Raw genomic sequence first — 19,595 nt, 5'->3', positions numbered from 1 at the left:
GATAAAACCTGTAAAAAGTACAAACGTGCACCCGGGGGCACAATCACTGCTGTCTATTGAAATTCACTGCTCTTTCATAGTGCACGTGAAGTTCTCACCGACACAGCCACTGTCAATGGACACTCCTCCAACCTGCCAGCAGGGCGGCGTAGTCCTGACAGGGCGGGCCCGGAGAGCAGGAATTTATGATGTGGAGGAACAAGGCTGGCAGAAATTACTGGAAGCACTTGACTCGTAAATTGAGAACATGTTTCTGTCACAGAGGAGAAGAAGTGACTAATGTCTCCGGTGCTGCCGGGGCCGCCGCCGCCGCCGCCGCCGCTTTCATCTCAATGAAGTGACTTTGAAATCTCTCCTGCCCCGGAATGTGCCAGGGACAGTTTGTTCAGCCCCGGAGAATTAAAGCAGCACTTCTCCGAGACAATGCGGCCTCATTATGCACATCATCTCACCAGTGTCAACAGTCTGGCACCGGAGTGTTTGGAGCTGGAGCCGTTCGGAGGGTAAACACTGAGTCTCCTGATGATACAGGATCATAATAATACAGCCGTGTTCTCACAGATCTGACACAAAGCTGCTTAAATCAATATCTTTAACATGATCACTGAATCAAATGATTGTGAAGTGAAACGAGCAAAGAGGAGTCTGTGTTGTTTTAGCGTCTTTCAGATCATTGAGTCCCAGAGTTTCTTTCTCTTCCTCCTGATAGAGGTTAAGCTGAAGTAGGCAGGTAAAGAATAATCTGAGAGAAAACGTATTTCGAAGTGCAATGGAAGAGTGCATTAAAGGAATGTTAGCATAATAAGACCTAGTTTAAGGTATTTACGCCGTCATATGTAATATTGTGATTCTTGCAAATTGTAAGACTTTCTTTAAGACTATTTATTACTTTGTAGAAACATTTTTTTATGCCCCACAACTTCAGTCTCGTCAGTTTTGTGTAAAGCAAAAATTGAGATTGTTCTCACTCAAGAGTTGATAAAAGAGGGAATAGTTAAAACAAAACAAACTCATAAACCAAATAAAATATTTTTTCAGTGCCTTTTTATAACAAAATAAATCGATGAATGATAAATGAGGAAAAATCGGGTAAATATACAGATATAATAGAGTTGGTAGAGAGAAGAGTGAATATATAAATATATTAATATAATAATGGTCTTTAATTTGCCACTTGACCAGAAACCAGACTCCAAATAAAGTCTTAAGAGAAGAAAACATGTTATTTACATTATTTCACTGCCTCTTAGTCCCCAAACAAACCAGCTGAAACAGGAGTTTAAGAGTTTAATGAACAAATCTGCATTTTGTTTCAAATCTAATTGTTGTTAAAAACATTGAGCTGCTTCTTCTTTTCTGTTTTGGTCCCAGTTCTCATTCTTCTTGCTGAACTTTTGGCTTCTGCAGCTAATCTTTTGTTAACCTTTGGATCACTGATCGTTCCTCCGGCAGAACTCGGTGAAATTATTAACACTGAGAGGATGTTGGAGCTTTAATAATTAAAACAGAGGGAAGCTCTCACAAAAAGCTTCATTCCAACTCATTTCAAATATGTGATAATAATAATAACCTCAATCCGGCAAATCTCTGTTTCTGGGAGAACGATTTGCACAACTAGGAGACGATGGGTTCGTTTAACTCCTTGAAGCAAACGTTTTTTTGATGATGTTGTTTCCGAGGCTTCATCTCAAGAAGCAACTAGAAAAAATATAGTTTTTTGTTCTTGTGGAATCGTCTTGTGAATGAAACCGGCGGCAGTACAACTTCTAAAACACCAGATCCGCTCCCTCGCTTCACTCGTCCTGGGCCGGAGCCGTCCATGCCTGCCATCTACCCCCCCCCCCCGCCCCTCGCCGCCGCGCCCTCGATCCCTGATTAATGTGGTCTGGGCGGGAGCTGTCAGAAATGGCAGAGAGAATCATGGGATTTCTCCTTCAGAGTCCCAATGACACCCAGCAGCTGCAAGAGTAAACAGATGACTAACCAGTGGCCTTTTGGCAGCCTGTGGAGATCCACACGGAGGGGGGGGGGGGCTGCGAGCGGCGCTCTGACATTTAGGTGGATTAGAAAGTTCTTGGGTTCTGCTCTCGTGGTGTCAGAGGTGGTTGGCATAGTAATTATTTGCATCTTGGGTTTCTCTCCCTTGACCCCCCCACCCCCCCTACACCCCCACACTTGCAGGGGAAAGATGTGGGAGCAGTGTGTTTCCTCTCACACACATCTGTTCATATTAAAGTGTGAAACGTTCCTCCCAGCCCTGGTTTATTCACCGACCACATTTCATTTGAGCTCCTACTGAAGAAAAACCTTACATTTAAAAAAGAGGACAAACCACCACTCGTCTTTTCAGCTCGTGTCCCGGGGCAGATTGGATTTGAAGAGCAGGTTGAAGTCGTCCTGCGGCTCAGTGCTGGTCTGAGCTATTGACGTATTAAAGCCTCTTTCACACAATGGCTGCTCTCCCTCCCCAAAAAATAAAATCACAAATAAATTACTCTCCTGGAAAAAACACCACTCCTCCTCGGGAAATGAGAACTCACTCATTGTGAACGTCTCATATCAGGTAAAAGAGTGGAGAGAATTAATTAACCTTTGTCATTTTAATTGCTTTAGTGACAGCTGTCCTTTGGTATCCTAATGCACAAACTCTGGGCTTGTCAATTACTTTCCCAATGAATAGATTAAAACGCCACGGAGGATAGAGTCATTTCATTAGTCAGACTTAATGCCCCCCGGACATAACCAGGTACGAGCAGTTCACCCCTAAACATGCAGGAAAATGAACAATGCTATTAAGACTGTATGAATCGAATGAATTGTGGCAACATGAAATTAAGTTTACGCTCTATTTAATTCCGTCCCGCTGCTTATATTACATTTGGTAAACAGGTTTTTCCTTTTTGGAAGGTGGAGAAAATTAAGAATATTTTGCGAGGCTTTTAATAAAAGCTCTGAAACGCAGGGCACCTGTGTGCGGCGGCTAATTGCTCTAATGGATGTTGGCATCATAACGCTGTCAGTTCTCAGCGTGCTAGGTAATGGCTGACGGCAGCGACTCATTGTCCCGCTCGGCTGTTTGCTCATCTATGATCTAATGCTCCCCCGCTCGCCGGGAATCTGAAAGAAATTAGGCTGCTTTTAAATTTCTGTCAGCTGGACGTCTCTTTCAGCGGCAGGTCTCCACTCGTCACCTCATCACGCAACCTGCTAACAGCTCTGCTTTTAATGTGACGGGTCTCACACTCATATCAGGACGGATTTCATAAACATACAGTGGATGTAGGAGGAGTGAGAGTCACAGTAATCCTAGATTATCAGATTTTATTTCATTCTGAAGTTAAATGCTCATGTTGTTGATAAAAGAGGAACATTTGAGGACATAATCCATTTTACACCTTGATAAATAGTCTATATATAGTCTATATATAACAAGAAGTGGAGATAGAGATAGATAATTAGAACCAAGATGTAATTTTTTGTTGTAGTAATTCATTTGAAACATAATTCTTGAACTCTGAAGTTAAATTCTGAGATTGCTGATGTTACAGATGCTGAACATCGAAAGACTCCAAATTACAAACAAATTAAAAGTCTGTATATAATCTGTGATATATAGTCTGAGATATATAGTCTGAGATATATAGTCTACACATTGTGTTGAGTTTTAGTCTTTCTAAGTTCTCGTCTTTGTCTTCTTTGTGAACAACACGTCTTTTTCATGGATATTTGAATTCTCCCTGTTTTCTGTCTGTTGCATTTCTAGCCCTCATATTTATGAATGTGAAAACAACCCAATGTGTTGGTATTGCTTGACAATCCAAACTTTTACATGAGTACATTTGTAATTGATGTTTAGTTACACATCTGTCTATATACTCTGAATCCAGCGCTGGACCTATAAGACTCAATTTAAAGAAGATCAGAGAAAATATTGATCATCAGAATGCAAATATATTCAATTTATATTAAACAAGTAGAAGTAAAGATTTATCATATTTCAGAATAAAACAATAACTGACAGTCGACAAATGATTTTAGTTAAATCAACTGATTTATATCAAACATCTATTCAAATTGTAGTAATTAAATGTTTCAACACTTCAAGTCAACCTATATTTTTCAGTAATAGTCGTATTAGTGTAACTCACATGTCATCAGAGTAAAACCCTGCAGGGAGATCAGCTGCACAACAGACGGACACAAATGCAGTAAATACACACGTGTAAGTAAAAGTTGTTTATCGAGCACCGATGTCTCGAATGTACGTTTCACCTGAACACGCTTTGAAAAGATGTGAGGGGTGTTGTTCAATTATCTTCTGTTGTTTTTTAGATTAAACAATGAAGGGAAATAATAAACAAACCCAATTAAGGGATTAATTGCTGATAAAAATAACAATAAACAATTAGTTCCAGTCCTGTAATGATGAAATTAAAAAACGTAGAAGATGTTTTTTTTTTTTTTTTTTACAAGATCGTGGAACTGCAGCGGATTTCAGTTCATACAGGAAGTACATGTATTGTACCTGAGCACAAACTTCCCAGTTTGTGAAGAAGCAGCTTCATCAAACCAGAAACAGCTTATTGGTGTCGAAGATGGTTTATTGTCAAGAGATATAATAGGATTTCATGAATCATGAATATGAACCATTTCTATCCTGTGATTCTACGTCTGATTCCACAAACACTGACGTTCTCATGCTGCTCAGATCTGATTTCAGTTCAGGAACTGCACAGATAAGACGTAACAGCAATATAGTTTATATCAAACTTGACAAAACTAAAAGACTAAATGTTCTTCATTGTAAATCTAACAAAGTTGTTGCAGGACTCACATTTATTTTGCAGTGTAGTTGTGTTGTTGTGTGTTGTAGGATGAAAGAGAGGAAATAAAAGTAAAATCAGGATACAACTGTGTTTGTTTATTGTCTAATGGAAGCATTATAATAAAATACATATTATTTCTGGATGGTCTAATTTGATATAAAGTTCGTTCTTATTAATGCACTGTAAAATAAAGTGCCACCAAAAAGATAATAATGATCTGATCAGCTGAACGTAAATGTGTGTGTGTGTGTGTGTTTCTGCGTATTTCTGCGTGTTTGTGTGTGTGTGTCTGTGTGTGTTTCTGCGTGTGAACACATTCAGAGCAACTGGTTGATGATCTATTTCTGTGATTCACCGTGGGTTTACTGAAACAACAGCAGGCCGAGGTGGTGATTAGCACATTTCACCTTGTCAGAGACGTCAGTGCATGCAGATGGTTTGCAGGTGAAGCTGTTTGTACGAGACCGAGAACAAGCCGATGCTTGTCCTCCATCGTTTACCAGTTCAGAGAGAGAGAACCAGTGATGTGTTGTTACACATCCAACCATCCAGTCCGAGTGAGCTGCCTGTCGACGTGAGTTTTACTGTGTCATAGTCAAACAAACAGAAACCCTTTCCCTTCTCTGTCCTGGATTTAAACTAAGGCAGCAGCAGCTCAAACAATCACCGACGCTTCATTTGCAGGTGATTTATGTCTCAAACAACCTCTCGTGGTTCTTCGGCTGCTAAAGGTGAGACGCACGGCCAGCGCTCGTGACAGAGATGGACCGGGCGCGGTGGCAGAGAGAGAGAGCGATGATGCAGCTTTTAAAAAATGCATCACCATTAAATCAAAGAGTAACCTTGGAGGGGGGGGGGGGGAGTTCAGGCCGGTGCCAGCCCCGGTGACACGCTCTGCCCTCAGCGCTCGGTGCCACGGAGCATGCCAAGCAGCAGGGGGGGGGGGGGGGGGATCTGCGGCACCGGTGAGGAGCCGACATTTTGTCCAGGTCAACGTGTCACAGGACAAAACATTTTGGAGGCAGAGGAACCGAGACGTCCTTGGAGAAGTCGACACCAAATAAAAAATGATCCCTGTCGACCAATTTTGATTTAGTGCAAATCAGAAAACATTTGTTACAGATGGTTGAGAATAAAGGAAACCCAGTGTTTGTGTGTTTGTTTGTGAGCGAGATTACAAAAACACCACAGAACGGATTTCTACCAAACTCGGTTGAAGGATGTTTTATCAGTCGGGAAAGAACTCAGACGATTTGGCTGCAGATCCAGGAAATTATATTTCACTTTCTTCAGCATTGAGAAGCAATTTTATTTGCCGATTTTCCCTTTTCCGCAGGAAGTGATTCATGGATCGTGATGGAAAACGCAGAGAGGTTCATTCAGGATCTTTGATTGTGTGAAATGTGATGCAGGACGGTTCAAATCTCTCCTGTAACTGCTCAGTAATGTTTTCTGACCTGACGTCTTCCTGGAGTCGTTGTTCTTTATCGTTTACAGCATCGCGGCTGCAGCCACATGCTGGATCATGATAGTGGATTATGATCATGCACTATTTTAAACTAAGAATGTATTTTTGCACATTAGTATCCTCTGCACATCACATGTGTAGCATCATATCATCACATATTATATTATTCCTATCTTAATATCACACAAATACAGTTTTACATTCTCGTTCAATTGACTAAACCACTGCACTTTACTGATAAATACAAACAATATGTTCCTGTAGTGAAAGGTCTATATATTACATATTCTGTATTTATTTATTCCTCATTCTGGGTGGTGTGGGATCAATAAAGTTTTATCTTATCTTATCGTATGACTACAACTAGATTGCTTATGTAGAATGTCTGACTCTTTCATCAGTGAAGCTGGAGGATGTCGCACCTTGCACACCCCTATGAGGCAAATAATAAATATGGTCAATACAAATAAAATGAGATTGATTTATTGAGTGTAGTTCAGTGCATGTGATCCTGAGTGAAATCTACTCTGACCTTTTCTCTCTCTCCGTCCTTGTTCTTTATCTTTTATTTCAAGGGGTGGGGGGGGGGGGTAAAAGGCTTAGGGTCAAGAAACACCTTCATAATGAGAAAACACATATATGTGAATATGAGATTACTTTAATTATTCCTTGTTTGGTGCAAGACAACCCCCAAAGCTATTACAGGGGTTTTAGCCCAGTAGATGAACAAAGCATTAGAGTCTAGCCTGGAGAAGGGAAAAATTAAGCCCCACTGGTCCTTCAGCTGCAGCGGCTGAACTTTACTTATTACTTGTTCGTTCAGATTACTAAATCAAGGGACTGCACTTATTTATGCGTTTTAATAAGGCAGTAAAGCCTCGGAGGAAATTATTTTATTGAGATGACTGGTGGAAAAGGCTGCACAGCTGCTGAGACCCAGATTCTCAGTAAATAATGTCTTCCGGGCTGTTATGGTATACGGCGAACATAAAACAGTATACGCTGCGTGGGGTCCGGCCGAGGAACCCGTACGTTACCAAGTAGAAGTACCGTGCAAGAAAACATCTCTCTGGTTTGGATTTCCGGGCAGAGACTAACCTGCGGTATATAACTTATTTTTAAATCTAACTTCCTCCACTTCTCCCACATTGCGTGGAGACATGTCATCCATCTATCTCGGCCCGCGGCTGCACTGGCTCCTCGGCCGTGAGAGGCTGCTGCAGCGCGGCTGTATTTCAGCGTGTTGAAGTGCATGGAGAATTCCCATGAAGGGTAAGGGATTATGGATTTTGGCCTCTAAGCTGCCTGGATGCCCAGCGAGGATGTCTCTGAGCGTAGTAATCTTCAAACACCACGCAGAGTGATGAGTGGGCACCGAGGAGTTCTACTCAGGATCTAAATGTGTTCCGGCAAGTTACTGGTGAGAGGGAGAGGGGTGGAGAGAGAGAGAGAGAGAGAGGGGGAGAGAGAGAAAAAAGAAAATGGGAAAGATTGACTCGGTGGCTCCTTCAGGCAAGAGACACTTTTGATCCTGTGACCTGTTTTGAGCTATAGTCTGTGTCGGGCTACTCGCACCGAGCAAGGGATCATATTGGAGTGGTGCGAATGTAAATGTCATGGTTCCCCATCACCACACATAACTGCAGATGGAAAAAGTCAATCGAGACGTTTTTGGGGTCAGGTCGGAGGGGACGCAGAACCCCCCCCCCCCCGACGAGGGAGACGCTCAAGTCGGGTTCGGAACGCGTCTCAGAAAATGGTTCTCGATGCGTCGGGTATTCTGGCAACTGGTTGACTGTGGAGAGAGAATGAAACAAACAGACACACAAAGAGAATCTCCTGAATGGAACGAGCTGGAGTCGGGAAATGTCAAAGGAAATCAATGGTGACACAGATCTGTGGGCGATATTGGAAAAGGGAATTTCTCTGACTGCGTCCTGATTGAATTAAAACCCCGACAGCGTCACTTAAATTAAGGCTCTGATTGTTTCCTTGTCTTATTTAAGTGAATTCAACTCGATACCATCGCGGAGCTGAAGATAAGGAGGGTACGAGCAGGGGCAGGATCAGACGGGGGCGAAGGACACCAGCATTTATGGAGATCATATCCTTCTTTAAGAGAGAGACGCGTCAGTCTATCTGCTGCCATCAGAGGCGGAGGTCAGGGGTCAGGGTTTGGAAGGATGCCGAGGGACGCTGGAGGACGTCCTCGGGGGAAATCAGAAGGTATCACGACAATAAAGATGCAAAACAACCCAACAAACAATAACGAGCTCGTTCCGGTGGAGGATGAAAACCGAAGCTGACCTCAGGGTGTTCAAGGATCAAAAAACTTTACGCTCGCTTGCTGCTAATCAAATTTTATGTAAACAAAACAAAAAACTACACGCTCCCCAGATATGAATCCATAATGTCAACGCAGCTCAGTGGGCTTGTGCAGGGAAGCTGCCTGAGCTGTGTGAGACTCTCCCAGATACTGTCCAGGGCCACGAGCAGGTTCATCAATTTGAAGCATGACAAGAAAAATTCCCTTTAGGTGACAACAAAATGTACATGCCATTATAGATCAGCTGCGGTGTGGTGTGATGGAATAAACTGGAGCCAGCACATGAAAGCTCGGGGGCCCACACAGCAGAGGAGACCATTAAAGACAAGACCCGTCCTCTGTGTTACACTGCCCCCGTTTGGACAAACACAGAACTGATGGTAGTGGGAGGTGATGGTGGGAGTGATGGTGGGAGTGATGGTGTGAGTGATGGTGGGCGGTGGGCAGGAGGTACTGGTGTGTATATGTTGTTTTCTTCTTAGTCAGACTGGTTGTTAGAATGAAAACAACAAGAGTGGTAGTTATCAATGTACTAATGTAAACAAGGATAGTAGCAACAGTTAATGCTGAAAATAATGATATTTAATAATCATGATTATTCTAAATATAATAGGAGCACACTTCTCTACTGAGACACAACAGTCCCTTTAGATTCAACCAAGAGAAACACAATAGAAATCAGTTTCCTCAATTTGCCTGATTTCTTTCATCAAGATCCTTAAAATCATTTCTTGTAAATCAGAAAAAAATTAAAAAATCTTCAGTGTTTGACAAAATCCTTGATTAGGATCGAATCCCTTCATTTTGTGTCTTCTACACTTTTGTGTTACCTGATGCTCTGCCTCCATCACAGCACCTCGCACGAGCACCACACGCGTGCACGCCGGCTTGTATTTGCATGAGAGAGAGAGAGAAAAAAAAAAACCTTTGAACGTGATGCGCGCGCCAGATCTGGCCAATTAGGAACCGGACAGTGACGTCAGCGGGCGGATGATGCAGCGACGGTCAGCTGTGTGCGTGCGTGCATGCGTGCGTGTGTATCGCGTGTACATGTGTGTACATGTGTGTTTGTGTTAGTGGCCTGTCATCCAGACTCAGCCTCGTGCAGCGATGATCGCAGAATAACGGGTTTCTCCTGCTGGACATCGTCTCTCTGAGGTAATTGTGTTGTTCTTCAGATGGATCTTCTCCTCTGAGATGATCAGATGTTCCCTCTGTGGTTCCCTTTGGTTCCCTGTGGTTCTCTGTGGTTCCCTGTCGGAGGAGGAGATGCAGGAAGCCGCTGCTGTTTCCGCTCAGTGACTCAGGCTTTGTGTCGGTGCTGCTGCGGTTCGATTCCCTCAGATTCACAGACGTGTCCATGTTAAATCCAGAACCAGTGAATCTCTGTCGCTGCGTTCTTCTGGTTGATGGTTTATTTCCTCCACATCATCGATGAGGATGTTTCGATGCGACGTGACGCGCGAGTTCTGGGTAGAAACCAGTGGTTGATGGTGGATGTGATGGTTTGTTGACGGACAGCAGGTGATGATGCACATCTGGGAAACAGCTGGTGAGGGTTTCTGTGTTTGGATCCGTTATTATTATGTCCCTATGATCAGGTTTATAGTCAGTGTTTAAACACAGAGGGATCAAAACCTCCTTTCGTCCAGAATGATCAACATCAGATTGGAGAATCAGTTCGATTCCTTTAGATTCTCTGATGAAGACAATAATGTTCTCATTGTCCTAAAATGACAGTGAGTTTGTATTTGAGTACTCTAATAGGTCTTTTTTAGAGCAGAACACAAATGGAAATACTACAAGCTGAAGTACAGGTACATGAACATGGTACTATATGTTTGTTCTCTGCTCATTAGCAGCTCCGCCTCAGTCCCACCTTGTGACTCATGAATCAGGCTTCTACAGACCAGGGTCAGGAGGAGTTCCCTTTGTTTCCCTGGAGCTGTAGCATTGTGCAGTGACCATGTACTTGATAGTATTGTACTAGTTGTACTATTACAGTGTCACCAAACTGTGAATGATTCCGTGCAAGTGGAAGAGACATGGACAGAAGCTGGGATTCAAGCTTTAGTTTGACACATCAGGAGATATGTGTCTGAAGTAGAGATGAATTATTATAATAAAAGGCGCCACTGGATCATTCAAACTGTTAAAACCGTGTAAACAAACTTAACTAAAATTAACTCAGAATTAAAAAGCTAAACATGTCGCCAGGATCAGTGAAACATGATCTAGTTTCTTTGTTCCAGATAAAAACCTGCAGCTGAGCAAACACAGGTGCTCGAGTCCTCCTGCAGCAGCCGCAGGTTCGATTCCGCCCCGCCCTCTTTGCTGCATGTAATCCCTGCTCGCTCCAGCCCCACAAATATCTAGATTATGAGTTTCACAATGTACCTTAATGCATATTAGAAATAAAGGGGATCTGCTGACTTTAATTTGTGAAAATGTCAAAAACAAGCATCCCAACCCCTGCTACTGTTACTCAGGCTCTATCTGTGATCCAGTGTTAGTTTAACCCCTTTGCTGGATAAACATGAGACTCCAAGTTGTTCTTCTTTCTCCACAGATAATCCTGAAACATGGACGGAGGACATTTGTGAGTAAACCTCTGTATAATGCTCAGTTCATGTTGTTAATTTAAAGTGCACAGGACCGATGTTTGATCATTCTGTTGCAGTGGCTACTCCCGCGACTACCTGGACCGCTTCATCCAGAGCCAGGACTCGTCTGTGGTGAACAAGTTCCAGCAGAGGTACTGGAAAACCAAGCAGACGCTCATCAAGGTCACCGGCAAGAAGGAGGACGAGCATGTGGTGGCATCGGACGCCGATCTGGACGGCAAGCTGGAGGTGAGGAGGAAATAAGAGCGTGTCTGTCGGGGGGGGTTACAGCGTCCTCGCCGGCTGCCATGTTCGCTTCCAGTTGCCTTTAGTCACATCACAGAGTCATTAAGAAACACGGGAGATCCTTCCGCCTCAGGTGGATTCTTCAATTGACTAAAAATGGCTTTTTGATTTGCACGATGCCAGAATCAGCTCCAGGCCTGGATCTCACATTAGTTCCCCCCCCCCCCCACCTCCATCATCTGCGCCTCTCTTCCAGGAGTGAGGGGGAATTTAACCGGCTGAAATCGATACTTCATAAAAGCCTGGACGTCCAACCGTGATTTAGATCAGGCCCTCGATAAATAAGGCGATAAACCACTCAGAACTTGATATCTACATAATGGATCATGTTTTAAAGCTGTGACACTTTTAAAAAAGCCTTTTAAAAGCTTCAGTGTTTGATATCAATCAAGTCTTTTCAGTTTGCCCAGGTTTCAGGTGACTAAACACAAGCTTCACTTCAAAGTTCGGCTGCTTCGTTGACTTCAAGCTGGTGCTCTTGTGCCCTGCAGGTCTTCCACTCCATCCAGAGGACGTGCATGGAGCTGCTGAAGGTCATCGAGCAGTACCAGAGGAGGATCTGCTGTACGTTAACCTATCACATTTAATCTGTACAGCCCATATTCACAAGGGCTCAATAAGGTGCAACTTTCTCTGTTCTTAACCCTCAACAAGAGTAAAACTACCTAAAAAACCTTTTATGTGCAGATGCAAGTTCATGTTCCTATTTTAAATGCTCTTAAAACTTAGAGCATTTTTATTTAAGTCTATAAACATAATAAAACATTTTACTTTTTTTAACACACACCCTCCTCCAACCACTGAACATTTGAACACTTGCACTACACGGTTACTTTTTTTACTACTGTGTTATCCTGCCTATAGTATATTCATATTTATATATTTGTAATATATTTATCTGGCTTAAAGTTATTATATCATACAATACCTGTTAATACTGTACTACTTCAGATATATTACTTGCTGCTCATAGTTCTTATATCATACAATACCTTAATACTGTACTATTCCATATATATTTGCTCCTGTACATATCTTATTTATTTACATTCCATTTTAAATACACACAATACTCTGCACTTTAACTCCTTTTTTTGCACTTCTGGTTAGACGCTAAACTGCATTTCGTTGTACAAGTACTTGTACTTTGCAATGACAATAAAGTTGAATCTAATCTAATCTAATATCCATCCATCAGTGGTTCAGAATCCCAAAGGACATCTGAGCTCATCGACCAAAACCCCATCGTCTCATTGGCTGTTTCCCTCTTCCTTCGCGTACTGAACACTGGAACTTCTTGCGTCATCTGATCAAACTGCACGTCCATGTTCTCGAGGTTGCACTGATTGAATCTGACGGCTTCATTCCTCTTGCAGTTCTTTCCCAGGAAGAGAACGAGCTGGGTCGCTTCCTGCGCTCCCAGGGCTCGCAGGATAAAACCAGGGCTGGAAAGATCATGCAGGCCACAGGGAAAGCCCTGTGCTTCTCCTCCCAGCAGAGGTAAGGAAACAGGAAGGAATCACACACAAATACCATCACTGTCTCCGTAACCATAGACAAATGTGAGCTTGTTTAATTTGACTACCTCTGATCCCTCAAAGGGAACAGGACAGAGCGTCTTGTTAGTCCCAGAGCGGAGTCAGGACACTTCCAGGAAACTTTAACCCAAAGGAAGCAAATAATCCCAGTTAAAGGACCAGTTTCCTACCCAGCAGCTCCAGGTTCAACTCTAAAAGATGATTAATTGGTTCTGTATCTAAACCTGTGTTTGCTAAAAATAACAACACTTAATAACTGATAATACAAAGGGGTTCACTACACTAATTCCATAGCTCTGTTATCGTAGTTCCCTGATAATAATGGGGAATGAAGGTGTGGTACACAAATGTGACAAATACCATTGTGTTTACTACCTTCACATTATTCAGTGGAGTGTACTAACTTCTGTCTGTAAACCAGTAACAGCATCTTAACAGTGACTTTAACGTCCACGTCCTGCAGAGTGGCTCTGAGGAACCCTCTGTGCCGGCTCTACCAGGAGGTGGAGACCTTCCGCTATCGAGCCATCTCAGACACCTGGCTGACTGTGAATCGCATGGAGCAGTCGAGGACCGAGTACCGCGGGGCGCTGCTGTGGATGAAGGACGTGTCCCAGGAGCTGGACCCAGACACGCACAAGCAGATGGAGAAGTTCCGCAAGGTTTGTCTCCGACGTCTTTAACACACACAATAACAGAAATAACTCTAAACATTAGTAACGGCTGTAATTCATGTAGTTCTGATGACCAGGATCGCTGGGACAGTGGAATGGACCTAATGGAGCCTTGTTTGTGTTATTAGCAACATAGCATAGCAGCTTTTATTGACCTTATGAAAAAGGTCTGTTATACCAGTAATTACAAATTATAATATTGAGTGAGGCCCAAAATGTCAGCGATATCTCGACTATTCCCTTGAATGGGAAAGTCAAATATCAAAGTAGAATCCGTAGATCACTTTCCTCCATCAAGCCCCAAAAGGCCTGTTAAGAAGCCACCTTTAAATCCACTAGATCCAGATTTTAATTTGGATCCACACAAAGTAGATCGATGAGATCAGTCTCCTGAATCTTCCACCAGGTTTCAGTGAATCTGTTCCAGTAGTTTTTGAGTAATCCTGCAGACAAATAAAAAAAACCTCACAGCCAACAAAGAAAAAGACTTTAGCCTTGGGAACTTAAATATAATGACTCATCATTTCATCTCCAATCTGCTGAAAAGACCACACAAAGGGCACAAGGGAGGAAAAACAATGAAAGAAGCCACTAGATGGCGCAACACACCGTTAGATCCCACTGTTCAAACCGTAACCATCAAGCACCCAGCTCCCCTCTGAGTTCACTGCTCCCACCTGGATGACACTGGTGATTCTCATGTTGTCCCTCAGGTCCAGGCCCAGGTGCGATCCAACAAAAGCGGCTTTGACAAGCTGAAGAACGACGTGTGTCAGAAGGTGGACCTGCTGGGAGCCAGCCGCTGCAACCTCCTGTCCCACGTCCTGACCACGTACCAGGTACACACGGCACATCTGGCTGTTTGCTTCACTCCCTTCATCGGACACAGGCTGTGGTCAGTGGCTCCAGTGCATCCGCTGGGGACAGGAAGGAGGACAGACACACAGGGGACAGTGGAGGTCACTGCACAGGGTTAACCATCACAGCAGAGGACACTTCACAGGACACTCACTCGTCTTCAAAGTGTCCTCAGCTGATGTGCTGCTCTCGGCTGGTTTCTGTGTTTCAGACGACACTCCTGCACTTCTGGGAGAAGACGTCCCGCACCATGGCAGCCATTCACGAGAGCTTCAAGGGCAGCCAGCATTATGAGTTCTCCACACTGAAGGTCAGAGGTCAGAGGTCGACTCGACCTGAACTGATCTAATGTTTACATGCACAGCAAGATTACAACTATTGACTTTACTCTGAATATTACTAGTTTACATGAGCTGCTAAGAGAATATTCTCATATCATCATATATCTTCTCATCTGTTTGTGCTCAGTACGTCATCCTGCCGACGTTTTACTAATAATCAGCTTAGAGAAAACTCCAAAAGGAAGTTATACTGTGATTACGATGTATATATTTCCACATTTTGTGATGACTACACTTGAAATAATCTGTCTTCTCCTCAGTCAGGTTTAAGGTCATTAGAAATTGCTCTTTTCATGAGTTTCTTATTCAGACTTTTGCCTCTTAACGAGGTTCAAATCCAAATATTGGTTGAGTAGATTTAAACCTGGAGAATTAGAATTAACTTGTTTTTTTTCCCTGCAGACTTTGAAAGACCCCAAGGACAAGCTGGTGAGAAAGAAAGGGAAGAAGAAGAGTAAAGTGGAGGCTGAGGACGGAAAGAAAACTGAGAGGACAGATGAGCAGTGAGTTGTAAAAGGTTTATCTCCTGGTGATCTTTGCTCATGGAGGTAGACCAAACACAGTGAAGACAGGACGTGTGCTTGTGAAACAGTCTTTCTTCACCTGTCGCCTTATGTACACATGGAGTTTTATAAAGTTGTGTTTTTTATATTTATAGACTCGTCTCACTAGAGAGTGAAAACACCAGTGACAAGACGGAGGAAGGTAGAAAAGTGTTATCTTCTGTGGTAAAACATTAGTTACATCACTGTGGTGTTATTATATAAGTTGTGTTAGTGCTGAATCTCTCTCGATTGTTTCTCATTCACAACCTCCACAGGAAACGAGGGTCCTCTCTCATCGTGTCCAGAGCTGGAGGGCGAGGAGGACAGCTTGGCCCTTCTCAAAGAGATCCTGGGCGGTCTGTCTGTGGACGAGGGGGACTTCTCCCGGGAGTGGACCGAGGTGTTCGGGGACAGCGAGGACGGGACGAGCGCAGCGGCATCCAGGCGCCCAGCAGACGCCCGGCCAGAGGAGGACGACTTCTTTCTACCGTCTCATCTGCTCGACCAGAGCTTGAACAATCTGCACTCGTCCCTCTCAGGTCAGGACGAGTGGACGTTGTGTGTGTGTGTTTGTGTGTTTGTGTGTTTGTGTGTTTGTGTGAACCAAAGGTTACAGGCCTCTTTTCAGTTAGTTCTTTCTGTTTGTCTCTACTTCTATCGAGTCACATCTGAGGCTTTTTATTTATTCCACTTTATTCAGTTCTTTCTCTCCTTTCGTCTGTCGGCCGGTCATATAGCAAGAGCAAAGCATGATGGGAAATATAATTGGAAACAATGAGTGCACTGTATATGGTTTAAATATCCTTTATAGTGAGTAGTGATTTGAGCCGCAGCCTGTATGTTCTCTATCAAAAAGACATCAGCAGAGGTTTCGACCATTAGGGAGAAAAACTCTCTCTCTGCTAAAACCACGTAAAAAACATCAAAACCAGCTGCAATTTCATTAGGCAATGAAAACTAAATAATAACTTGCATTGTCCATGAAATTGACCATTAAGTATAAAAATAAAAGAGTAAAATAAACTGCTATTCCTCGGTTGTAGCTCATCCTTTCACCACAGGGAGAAAAGCGGCCGTATAATGATTTATCAAACCCACGTCTGTCAAAGCAATAGAAGGAAGCTATTACAACATGGCAGTTAGATTTGATGACCTGTAGGTAATTGCCAACTGCTTTCCATTCATCCGGGGCCTGGGCGCTGGCTGTGAGCACCGCGTCTGGCTCGGCTCCATTCGGTTTTTGTCTATTTCCAGCTTGGAGCAATTATGAGTGGCTGCATTATTATAAAGTCATTTAGAAATGTGAACCTATGTCCTGTTGTATTTACGTCATTGGATGAAATTAAAATAGAAATTAGTTGATTATCATTGAGTGGTAATACAATCTTTGAGGCAGAGGCAGAGAAAAGTGCGCTTGTGATAAAATCACACATTTTTGAAAATAGTAAAACGTGTTAGAAAGAAAAACTCATCTCAATAGGTTCAGGAGAAACCTCTGGTCTGTGGGTTCGGAGGAAAACAAAATGGCTGTGACTTTTGAAAATGAGACTCAGAGTCCAGGTGGTCAGTGAAGCACACACACGGATTCGATCAGTGTCCTTTTTAAAAACGTATTCGAGCTGATTGATGTTTTCCACAGCTTGAATTCAAAATTAAGGGACGAGGGCAGAACCGGAAGCTCATGACCTTCTGTCAGCTGAAAGCCCGGAGCCCAAAACAAGTAAATCAATAAGAGAACCTGGTCCAGGGAGTCAAGTACCTGAGGATCAAGGGCAAAAGATCGAGAATGTGAAACAAAACAGACAAATCATTGATGAAGAAAATCCCCAAATTCCCATGAGCCAAAAACATTTGCCTCGACATCATGGGACACTGTGAATGTTTTATTACCTCAGAGCCATGGAGGTTTTCACTGCCGCTTGTCTGTTTGTAGGATTACTTCAAAACTACGGAACTGATTGTATTGAAAGTTGGAGGCTGGAGGCCTGAAGAGCCCGTGAGCTTTTGGAGATTCTATTTTTCACTCTAGATTAAATTACGCCCTTCTAGTTTATTCTATTCTATTTCTTCTACAAAATACAATAATAAAACGCTACTTTTAGTATAACTTTATTTGACGTTTAGCTTGTTGTTCATTTCAGCCGATCATACATGTTGCTACACGTTTTATCATCAAGATACAAATTAAACTTCTCTTAAACCAGAGTTCAGGAGAGTGACTGCACGTTTCAGCTTGTATGTAAAGATCCAGTGATAACGGCTGATTTGATTTTGCTGCAGTGATTGTTTTTGATTTGTTTGCGTGAGGCTGTTTCACAATGTCTGAGAGAGAGAGATTTGATTTACACGCAGGATCACGATCTGGCATTTTAAGTGTGGGCTGTTGATTAATCCAAACCTGCGTCTCCTCTTCAGATTGGGCCGGCGGCGCTCCACAGGCTGTCACCCACACACCGGAGCCCTCGTCTGGGACCAGTCAGAACACTGCCAGGCCTGCGGTGAAAGGTAGGACGGAGCTAAACGTGTCTTAGAACTTGTGGCTTGTTATTTTATTAAGTTCTAATCCTTTAACTCATTTCACAGAGAAAGCAGCGGCGTCCAAAGACCTGTCGGCGTGGTTCAACCTGTTCGCCGACTTGGACCCGCTCTCCAATCCCGATGCTGTCGGCAAAACTGACTCGGTGCACGAACTTCACACCGCATAGTTCCCTCTCTTCTCCAATGGGAACGTTCACTAGTGGGAACAGCAGCATACTGCTTCCACTGTGGCCAGAGAAATATCTGCTATAAGTTATTAATCAGCAACTATGACAATAATATAAATGATTTCAGTCGCACTTCCAGTAGAAATTTTGTCCACGGATTTTCCTGTTTTCTTCGATTTTGACCCGTTTGCAAAAAAAAAATCAATCATAAAAAATCTAAATGAATCTGTAAATGCAGAACTAACTTGAACCATTCTTTTATATAACATTAATATCCTTTGGTGTAACAATAACTATTCTTAGACCCACTAATATGCTGTTATAACCAGAAACGTTAGTAAAAAACAACAAGGCTGCTTGTTTTAATAACAAATATATGATATTGAGAATAATAAGACGAATTCCTCGTTCTAACAAGGAACATTTTCAGATTTTCCTCCTCCTAGTTGCAGCAGCATTCTGCTGGAGCGTGTCCCCACTAATCTCCACCAGCTCTCGTGTCCTTTCCGTTGTGAAAGAAAACAAACATTTACAACACAACCTTCTCAGGCCTGTTGTGTATTTATCTTGGTGAAGCACTGAACGTTTAGCGTGGATACCTCAGAGAGAGAGAGAGAGAGAGAGTCTGGAACAGAACAATAAACCTTTTGACGTTCACTGCCTTGGAGCTTTTGAGTCTCTCGTAGCATTCATGATTTATTTCTGATTCTCATTACTGCAGATCGCAAACAGACAAGACTCCTCGGACTTAATGAGAAACATTGGGGGGGGGGGGGGGGGTGGATGACAAAGATCACAGTGCAAAAGTTCATGTTTGCAAAGTAGTTCATGACGCTGGGTGAAGGGAAGTTAATGAAATATCCAGAAGTATATTTTTCTGCCATTGATGGATTAAACTGAAGCTGAAATCATATTTCTCGTCACATTTGAGTGAAGTGGATGAATCCAGGTTTTCCTTTCTAGGATTAATGCCCTGAAACCTTCTCGCTACAGCTGTTGCATATATCCCATGTGTCACCACAGAATTCGACAGCACATAAATACACATTAGTGTTGCATGTTGCATGAGGAGTTGTTTTGTTTTCCAGTATAAATATCCATTTTTTGCATGTATTTATTTAACATTTGCAGTTTTTAGTGTTTTCTTTTCTAACTTGAAGGTTTGATAATTGTGATGATTGTGACAACGCTGCAGATTGATGTGTATCAGTAAATGCCTTAATCTAAATCTCTACTCAACAGTATTGAAGCTCATTATAAATCATTGGATTCCTTCTGCAGAACATTATAACAGAGTGACTTTATTTTATTGTATCATGTTTTTAAACACAAACCAAATGCATTGATTGCCTTACATTCCCTCCCCCCCCCACCGACTCTTATAAAAGGATTACAAACCAAAATC

General features: G+C 42.8%; 1 protein-coding gene across 1 annotated transcript; it reads left to right on the top strand.

Moving 5' to 3' along the window:
• Positions 1-9,661: 9,661 nt before the first annotated feature.
• On the top strand, positions 9,662-19,291 carry ica1 (islet cell autoantigen 1). Its single transcript, XM_062398562.1, has 13 exons — positions 9,662-9,778; positions 11,190-11,219; positions 11,301-11,472; positions 12,021-12,093; positions 12,906-13,029; positions 13,531-13,729; positions 14,455-14,580; positions 14,811-14,909; positions 15,343-15,443; positions 15,599-15,645; positions 15,761-16,024; positions 17,901-17,990; positions 18,069-19,291. The coding sequence occupies exons 2-13, from the start codon at positions 11,203-11,205 to the stop codon at positions 18,188-18,190; spliced, it is 1,434 nt and encodes a 477-aa protein (XP_062254546.1). The 5' UTR covers positions 9,662-9,778; positions 11,190-11,202; the 3' UTR covers positions 18,191-19,291.
• The last annotated feature ends 304 nt before the right edge of the window (positions 19,292-19,595 follow it).

This window comes from Platichthys flesus, chromosome 11 (genome assembly GCF_949316205.1).
Source record: "Platichthys flesus chromosome 11, fPlaFle2.1, whole genome shotgun sequence".
NCBI classification, from domain to species: Eukaryota; Metazoa; Chordata; class Actinopteri; order Pleuronectiformes; family Pleuronectidae; genus Platichthys; species Platichthys flesus.
Note: the sequence above shows the minus strand (reverse complement) of the source record. Positions and strands in the feature narration are given on the sequence as shown.